Raw genomic sequence first — 10,000 nt, 5'->3', positions numbered from 1 at the left:
ATAGGTTACACAATTAAGAACAAACAACGGTGGGCCTCTTCATAACTAATTTACATATTTTTTTAATTCATTAATGTATTTTTTTTTTCTTTTTTTACAAACCTTAATTTTTGGTGCCCCCCTCAGGTACCTGGTGCCCTGCGCACTCTGCGTACTCTGCGTATAGGGAGCGGCGGGCCTGTTTATAATACTGCCACACATTCACCCATTCATGCACACATTCACACGCCGACGGCAGAGTCAGCCACGCAGGGCGACAGCCAGCTCGTCAGGAGCAGTCAGGGTGAGGCGTCTTGCTCAGGGACACCTCGACACACAGCTAGGAGGAGCCGGGGATCGAACCAGCAACCTTCAAGTTACCTGCCGACCCGCTCTTCCTCCTGAGCCACATTCCGCCCACATCCACATGGGATGAAGATGGTGCCAACATCTGCTAGTTTAGGATCTGACCCATGCAGGAAGGGTCTCCTGGATGACGGCGAAATGTTAAGGAGACTGCCGTGACGATTCTTCTCTGACGACTGCCGTGTCAGAGAAGAATTTGTGACCTTTAAAACGAAAAAGTTCTGATCTGACGGGCGATTTCTCTGACATCATTAGCTTGGGGCGTGGTGCTGCAGATATGCTAATCCAATGGTTGAACCAGTGTAGAAAATCCATATTGAATGTCACTCAGAGATACATTTACCAAAATAAAATAAAATTGATTTTTTTTTGTATAACCCTTTGATTGGGTTGATTGATTGATTGATTGAAAACTTTATTGAGCAACAATCAACAATAATGCCCAAAGGCCTGTTTCCACTGTGGTCCTTAAGTACACAATGGAGCCCTTTGAGACTGTAATCACAGGTACAGTCTCAAAGGGCTTAACCGCCCACATATTGATGACATATCCATAACCTAATCGATTCAACACCCCCAGTGCCTGGAAGGTGACGGTAAACTCTGTGTCGCCACACCACATGCTCCCTGGTCAGAGACAGGTGCACGCTGGGTGATCGATCAGTGTCAGCCGTGCACGTCACGTGACTCACGTCGAAGCGGCCGATGGACGCGGTGGTCTGATTGGTCTGCATCACCTCGGTCAACGCCCACATCTGTTGGATGCTGGACGACACGGCCTGGGGGTCCGGGAGACCCTGAGGACGGACGGATACAGCCGGTCAGATGGTCGGTTGATACCTTTAACGGTATCATCACACTAGTCCCCAGAGGAAGACAGCAGGTGTACGAGCAGCAAACTAAACAAGAGAGATCATGCAAAGAGTAAACAAATCTAAAAGAGTAAAATAAAGTAAACCTTAGTTTATCTTATTCGATTTGTACGTACTGTTAGGTGGTGCTTGGGATGCAAATGGTGCGGATACAGTCATATGGTTAGGAGCCATATCTACATTTACTTCCTTTGCATTTTTGGGAATTTGAAATATTTCTGTGTAACGTTTGCATGTTAATATTTTTTTTTTCAAATCTTCTTTATTTAAGAACTTTTTTTTCTGGGCTGTATCTCAATTGTTACAACAACATTAATTTTCTGTGATTTATAAAGTGCACCTTATCTTAAAACAAATAGACAAGGACACAAACACACACACACACACAACCACAAACTGTACACAATGTCCTGTTACCTCCATATTCAGGTGTTGGTCAACGAGGGTTAAATCCGACAACCAATCGGAAACTTCTTTCACAGGGGCCTGTTGAGAGAGTCACCAACTGTTCATTGGGTGTTCATTGTTAATCTATAATCACTGGCCCATTACTTTGATCTAGTCACGAAATGTGTATGATTAGCATGATATCATTTAGTATGATATAATGCTGACAAACACACTGGTTTTATAGTTAATGTTACTAATCTAATCGTCCATAAGCCAAGCAATCTGAAGAGTTGGATTTCTTTAACTAGCTGTGGTGTACTGAAGGGCTTTACAAATGAAGCAAACATGACTCCACTGAACTGGTGTTCCTCTTGCGCGAATGTAAACCACAGACTTCAGGGTTATGTTGACAATTCAAAGCTCACCGGTTGGGTGTGCGGGTGTATTTTGATGTCTTCCAGGTTAAAGGTCAGCCAGGCTGAGGAGGGCTGTCTCAGGACGAGTCTGACTGACACCACGTTGTCGGGCACCAGCAGCATCTGCACCAATAGAAACACTCCTTAGATCAGACTCCTTTATCTGGATAAATAGAAACACTCCTTAGATCAGACTCCTTCATCTGGACCAATAGAAACACTCCTTAGATCAGACTCCTTCATCTGGACCAATAGAAACACTCCTTAGATCAGACTCCTTCATCTGGACCAATATAAAGCCTCCTTAGATCAGACTCCTTCATCTGGACCAATAGAAACAATCCTTCGATTACACTCCTCCATCTGGACCAATAGAAACACTCCTTAGATCAGACTCCTTCATCTGATCAATAGAAACACTCTTTACATCAGACTTCTTCATCTAGGGCAATATAAACCATCTTTAGATCAGACTCCTTCATCTGATCGATATAAGCACATCTTAAATGATCTTCCACTATCAACCCAATAGTCGCAACCCTTAGGTTATAAACAACAGTAATGCCATAGCCCCGTGATTCCCAACTTCTTTACCCAAGACCCAGTTTTCAGATCTCAAAATCCTTGTGACCCAAACATCTTCCATTTCTGTGCATCAGCTTTCTTCCCCATCGTTTCCACACCAAACAACTTCTACCAGTAATATCAATGTCCCAGTGGCTGTCTTCACATCTCTCCACGCTCAGTAGTTTTCTTGTGGCAACAAATCAGTAAGCATTCTGTTTCGTCTAGGGCACTTCATAGTCACACCGAGCCAACCCCACATCGGGTCTCGAGTCCCCGAGGTGTGTGAAACCCTGCTATGGACTCAGTGTTTCATCCTCGATGTCTGTGTAGTTCAACAGATCTACTGGTATTCACGCCGTACTACGGACTCTTGCTCGGCCAGAATGTCAGTAAGAAGCCCTAACGATAACCGCGGATACTTCAGCAACACTGTGCCAGAGATAGTGCCGATAGACTGACACTAAATGTAATCGCTAGTGAGACGGAGCAGCTCGGCAGCGGGGGCAGAAGCAGTTTCAGAACCCATCTTTCATTCCCCCTTCTCTCCCATTTCCACAAAGCTGCAAAGACAGACCCCTGTGAGAGAAAATATTATTTTAGTTTGTTTTTTTACTCAACCTCTGCTTGATATTAAGTTCAAATCCTGTTTGAAATCACCCTGTTATTATGTTACAAACAAAGACGTCTCTCTTCTCTGCGTCGTCCGCCCCCCTTAAGTCTTCAGGAGGAGTGCAGGGAAACAAAAGGTTGGCACGATGTCAGACTGAAACCACAGATAACAAACAGTGACACTGCGGAAATGGGAAGACGTGTCGTTTATGAAAACACCAACATGAAGCCCGAGACAATTTAAACTCTCTTTGACTTGGAAACAACGATCACACCCCCACCAAAATAACCAAACAAAGATCAAAAACACCATTCTCCGTCTGGACCACCACATTTGCATTTAGAACACATAATAAACAGAACCGTTGTGTGTTAGAAAACCCACGCACACAAACCGAACCGAAGCAAAAGAGTGTTTTCGTTGTTGCCGCTCTTGACGGCCAACAGAGCTTCTGTTAGAGAGGGGAGACAACCGAGAAGAACCGACAGCTCTGAGGCCGCGAGGGCTGTGAGATGTTTCCTCGACGAGAGAACCTTTCAGGAATCTCCAGCTGTGATCTCCAGCTGTTACACGACGCTAGGCTGAGGAGGCGTACGGCTTTGATGCTCCCTTCACTGGACTTCTTCCATGTGGGGGAATGAATCAGTTTCACACGCTCTCATCTGGCTGAACCCCAGCGGAGTGGGTTTACAGATCGGTTGGTTTAGGATGAGATTCATGCACATAATTGATGTGTCGTGTGGATTTCAGAAACACTCAAAGGGTAACTCTGTGTTCCCGTTTGGCGGCATTGAGAAGATTTGAATCAAAGTGGCTCGCAGTGTATGACGCATGAGTCAATAAGTAGCAGGGGTAAGTGTACATGTAGACTGTGGACAGTGGGGTTCGAACCCAACACATTTCAGGCTGGAAGTGACATCGTCAAGAAGCGGGGCCGCATAATGAACGGGGGGCTGCGGATGAGAGGTTCCATCGGTCGATCTGGTGTTCATCTGTTGTTCTTCAGACTCTTCTGCTGCGTTGGTTGAAATAACAAGAAACCGGATCAACAACCGAGAGCACTGCTCCATCAAACCCTGGAGACTGACCTCTGTTAATGCATTCAGACGAAGGAGGATCTGTTTTCATGTCAGAGGAACGTGTTTTCCTTCAAGGCTGCTGAGCTCATTAGAAGATTAAATTGATGAATGTATGTGAAAATCCACAGAACATTATGCAGCCTGCGGATCAGTATTTAAACATGAAATAAACACACACACCCACACACACGTACACACACACACACACACACAAATTCATTCAATTAAGAACCAAAGCAGTATGCCATGTTTAAAGAATTGTTTAATCGTTTGTGCGTGTGTGTTTGTACGCGTGTGGGTGTGTGTGTGCGTGCTAGTTTATTACATGTATAAATACTGACCCGCAGGCTGCATAACGTTCTGCATTATCTATCTGAGGTATCCACCTTCTCCCTCTGTGTAGTGTACCTGTTTACTGTGTCTACCTGTACCTCAGGTACCCACCTGGTCCCTGTGTGTAGTGTACCTGTGTACTGTGTCTACCTGTACCTCATGTACCCACCTGGTCCCTGTGTGTAGTGTACCTGTGTACTGTGTCTACCTGTACCTCATGTACCCACCTGGTCCCTGTGTGTAGTGTACCTGTGTAATATATCTACCTGTATCTCAGGTACCCACCTGGTCCCTGTGTGTAGTGTACCTGTTTACTGTGTCTACCTGTATCTCAGGTACCCACCTGGTCCCTGTGTATAGTGTACCTGTTTACTGTGTCTACCGGTACCTCAGGTACCCACCTGGTCCCGGTGGATGGAGTAGTAGTCCTGCGACCCGGCCTCGGTGTGGGGGTTCTCCATGAGAGGGAGGTCCCTGAGGGCCGTGGACCACTGGGCCTCCTGGCCGGGGGTCCGCTTCAGGACCCGCACGCTCACAAAGGCACAGTAGTAGTTCTTAAAGGTGATGTCCTCGATCTGAATACACACAATACAGTAGTAGTTCTTAAAGGTGATGTCCTCAATCTGAATACACACAATACAGAAGTAGTTCTTAAAGGTGACGTCCTCGATCTGAATACACACAATACAGTAGTAGTTCTTAAAGGTGATGTCCTCAATCTGAATACACACAATACAGAAGTAGTTCTTAAAGGTGATGTCCTCGATCTGAATACACACAATACAGAAGTAGTTCTTAAAGGTGATGTCCTCGATCTGAATACACACAATACAGAAGTAGTTCTTAAAGGTGACGTCCTCGATCTGAATACAGGACAGAGATAGTTCTTAAAGGTGATGTCTTCGATATACATAAACACAGTACAGAAGTAGTTCTTAAAGGGAATGTCTTCAATATACATAAACACAGTACATTAGTAGTTATTAAAGGTACGGTCCTCAATCTGAATACAGTACAGTACTAGTTCTTAAAGGTGATGTCTTCAATATATGTAAACACAGTACAGTAGTTGTTCTTGAAGGTGATGTCCTCCATCTGAATACAGAACTGTTAGTAGTTCTTCAAGGAGATGTTTTCCATCTGGCTAAACTTAATCTCTGCACACAGAGAAAAAATTGCTGCGTTAGTTAAAACTGGGTCTAATGGAAGAGTATTTCCTCAAATCGCTGTGGCATCACCCATTACTATCAGACATTAGTTTAATCCCCATGTGACAAGCACTCAGGGCTCTGTCTCAGGTTCACTGCATATTCAATTATTGCAATGTTCCTATGGCGAGAAATCAGCAATTCTACCCAGTAATGAGTGAAAAGAGGACACGCACGCTTTTGCCGTCCAAGCAGCCTTGTGAAAACCCACAACTCCCTTTGGCTCTGCAGGCTTGGGGCATGGCCCCCAAGACCCCCCTGATCTGTTTCAGTGAACCTGCTAGCCTCAGCAATGGCTACTTACCCAAATGGTCAGCAAACTGCGAAAAGTTTCAGCTTTATGGTTGGGGACTTTGTTTTTCCCCGAATGCGAGGAGTACACTACGGAATCCAGCATTTAAATTCTACCATTCAGTGTTCCGGATTGCAACACTGGCTCAAATGAGGCAATAATCTGACATACAGTATCAGTATCACATTATATCACACACACATACCCTATTTTTACAATGAACAATACATTACCAGGCACCCCTGGCTTAACACCTGGCCAATCAAACGGTATTATAAGGAATTATATATATATATTAATATTGATCAATTAATATGATTCTTAATAACTATAAACATTGTACAGATGCAAACATCGGTAGCTGCATGGTGACACAGAACAAATGAGGGAGCTGAAGAGCCTAATAGTGAAGGCTCCAAGCACCTCTTTCACTTTGAACCGTCCTGACCACAGCCTTCCTGCGGGCGTACCAGAAGGAGACCCTGTGCCTGCATAAAGAAACTCTGCCACAGTGGTTGTAAAGCTGTGCGTGTTCCTGTTTAAGCAGCAGACCACAGGAGAGAACAGAGGTCTGTAGTGTGGGTCTTTAGCCACGCCTCACTCACAATCCCCACTGGGAGCGTCGTCACCCTCTCGAATTAGATGACGAGGCTGTTTCAAATTAGTTTGGATGGTTTTGTGTGTATATGATCATAAAAAGGAATCTTCCCACTCATCGACGGCCAGGGTAATGTGAAAGTTAAATTTCAGTAACCCGGGGCTCTGTCTCATTAGAAGATAAACAGGACCCACAGTGTAGCAGGCCTGCAGTCCATATCAGCCTCGCAACCACCCCTTCAAACCCCCCAGTCTGTTAAATCGCTTAATTACCATTTAACGAGGCCCGCCGAATATAGATTATTATTTTTTAAGCGGAAGCCGGCCCTGGGCATAATCCTTTGAAGATCCAGTCAGATGAATTAATTAGGTTCAACAATTCATTGGAAATTATTTTTAATTAGACCTAAACGCTGCAAAAGTAGGTCAGCGACCGAAATCCATTAGACCATGGTGGGACTTGTGTCTTGTATAACGGAAACTTCAGGAAACTAAGAACAGTAACATGAAACATGGCCTACGATGAGGACAGCTGCATTCAAGTACGTGTGGCTTTAATATTTTAAAGTTTTCCTCCGATCAAGTATTATCCTGTTTGTTTAAAATCTCCCTCTCAAATGCATCTCCGTGAATCTAATTGCATTGTTATTTTCTAAGCCCTAAACTTTGTTTATTTTTCTTGTCGTGTTGTTTCCCTTGTTAAGCATTTGTTTTACTGCTGCATGAATATGAAATATAAATGCTTTATGCATAAAGTTGAATTGATTGATTGCTGCTGGCTACAGAGAACTCAGCTAATCATTGCTAACCCAGATCACAACAACCGTCATCCAATAAATAATGCAGGAGCCAAAGAAAATCGGCACACACATCTAACCATTTTAGGGAATCGGTATATGGGTCAAGACAGCCTGATCCCCGAAATCAAACAAATTCAATTACATATTTTAGAAGGGGGGTGTAGAACAGTCTAGTGGTTGGGATGATCGGCTTCCAGTCTAAGTCTAAAGGAACTGGGTTCGATGCCCAAATCTCAACAGCTGACCTGTAGGCATCCTTGATGCAAACTTTTATTGATTTAATGATCAGTAGCCTGTATGGTGTAAGAAACAGACCCAACAGGGGCGCAAAAGGTCACTTACATTGACAGTCTTTCCGAAGGGCAGGTTGATGTCGACCACGGACACACCCGACTGGGAAATCTCTGTTTTGGTGTCGCCGATCTGTAGATTCACAGAAGCCTTGATGGTGCAGGTCACATGGTCTGTGAGGTCACTGCTCTCGCTCATCCTGATCCTAGTTGGGGATGGATAGAATCTTATTTTGAGGTATGATTGAAGATTGAATTTTACTTTGAGGTACTATTGAGTTTATTCAGCTCAAGTTGCAATGCCTATTATATTACTCTCACATCTCTAGAGTTCATCCGAGTCGTAAAACTTAAAATTATTCAAATAAAAAGTGTTCATTTTAAAGACTCAGATAGTAAAAAACATAAGGCATGCAAAACATTAGCTTTAACAAGCTACAATTAATAAATAATCCCTAAAAACTGAAAATGCAATAAAAATGTATTCAAGAAAAACATCAAAAACACTGTCACTGTTTTTGAACTCCTCAGCATTTGTGTTTGAAATCCTCAGTATTGAAACACACAGTTCCTGTCTTGACTTGATAGCAATGAGGCACCGGCACCATGCACAGCGCTCCCGTTACAGCGGAACGCGGCGGTAACCAGCACAACACATACACCCTCTTTAACGTGCCGTCCACTATGCTTGTGCGGTAACGAGACAGTGACCAGCACCATGGACAGCGCTCCCGTTACAGCCGAGCACAGCGGTAACCCGTGACAACACATATATCCTCCTTAACGTCCCGTCCACTATGCTTTTGCGGTAAAGAGGCACCAGCGCCATCGCCAGCGTAAAATGGGTTGTATGTGAAAATACAACCTCTGCGCCGTTCCCTGCGCTAGTGCGTTGAAGAGAAACGAGACTAGCACCATGGACAGCGCTCCCGTCACAGCAGTAACCAGTGACAACGCTTGCACCCCCTTTAACACACGCTTTTTTATTTTGCAGATTTCCCGACATTGCTTGTAGAAGACTGCATGGACATCAAACCGAATTAGCAACCGGGCTAATACAAGGGTGAGCTAATGGCATTGCACCGACGTACAGAAGGTGTGTGTGTGAATGTACTTGCCTCTTGTTGAACGACGGTAGTGTCTGCTCTTGGAGGTCAGCGGGGGCAATGTTTAAGAGCTACGTTTTGGTCAATTCTCCAAGTAAAGACGCGCTTCTGTTTACCGCACAACACTTCCTGGCTGTAACCAAGGCGACGTAACAAAATTAAAGGGCCCGCAACACAATGATTCGGACAGCGGTTAAAATGCGAAATAAATAGGTAAAAACTATAAAGAAATATAGTAGCAAGCTTTTACATATCCAAGGTGATTTGTGAAAATAATATATCGCATGTTTACCAAACGATTACATCCAGCAGTGTTTCAGTTGTGTGGCCGTTGTAACTCCGCTTGGCCGACAGAGGGCGCCAGCACTCCACGGATAAAAAAGGAATGGTTGCGCATTTCTGACACGGTGCTGGAATTAAATCCGCTATGTATGACCTCATTAACAACAGCAACGTCATTCATGCTAAAATATAGAGACTATCCGACGGTTTCTGGTTTTCTGGACGAAACAAATCAGAATGAGATACAGGTGGGAGTAGCCATACCCTTGGTATGATCTTGCCATAGATTGACTCTGAGTAATTGCTGTTATCGCAATTTGAAGACACTGCTTAAAATAAGCTAAATAAGATTTATGACTCAAAATGGATTTTTGTCACGTATTAAAAATGGGAAATTATAACAGCATCCTCCTATTCTCGTTAGTTTGAATACATATACATAAAATGTCTATTCACCATCACCAGCGAGAGGTAGAAATACCCTTCTCCAAGGACATAAAAAAAGGACACAGGTTCATCGCAGAGGTCAAACAACTCGTTGTAACTGTGAGGGGACTCACTGTCACACGAGGCACTGCTCAACCACATGGCATAGTTCCAGTGGAGCCTAAAATAATAGGTAAAATAATGTGGTTAACAGGAGAAATACGATTATGTTCACTGATTATGCATGGTAGGTACATTTGTGTGTGTGTGTGTGTGTGTGTGTGTGTGTGTGTGTGTGTGTGTGTGTGTGTGTGTGCGTGTGCGTGTGCGTGTGTCTGTGTCTGTGTGTGTGTGTGTGTGTGTGCGTGTCTGTGTGTGTGTGTATGT

The 10,000-nt window shown here is 44.1% G+C and overlaps 1 protein-coding gene across 1 annotated transcript in view; it reads right to left on the bottom strand.

Moving 5' to 3' along the window:
* Nucleotides 1–9,039, bottom strand: part of nicn1 (nicolin 1) — a 9,609-nt gene extending 570 nt beyond the window's left edge. The window contains exons 1-6 of the mRNA XM_030375943.1: nt 8,918–9,039; nt 7,852–8,005; nt 5,014–5,187; nt 2,033–2,146; nt 1,635–1,703; nt 1,038–1,142 (exon numbers count right to left, since the gene is read on the bottom strand). Coding sequence (XP_030231803.1) covers nt 1,038–1,142; nt 1,635–1,703; nt 2,033–2,146; nt 5,014–5,187; nt 7,852–7,998 — 609 coding nt within the window. The 5' untranslated portion in view covers nt 7,999–8,005; nt 8,918–9,039. The remainder of the gene's footprint in view (nt 1–1,037; nt 1,143–1,634; nt 1,704–2,032; nt 2,147–5,013; nt 5,188–7,851; nt 8,006–8,917) is intronic.
* Between the last annotated feature and the right edge of the window lie 961 nt (nt 9,040–10,000).

The sequence above is a fragment of the Gadus morhua genome, chromosome 13, assembly GCF_902167405.1.
Source record: "Gadus morhua chromosome 13, gadMor3.0, whole genome shotgun sequence".
Classification (NCBI taxonomy): Eukaryota; Metazoa; Chordata; class Actinopteri; order Gadiformes; family Gadidae; genus Gadus; species Gadus morhua.
Note: the sequence above shows the minus strand (reverse complement) of the source record. Positions and strands in the feature narration are given on the sequence as shown.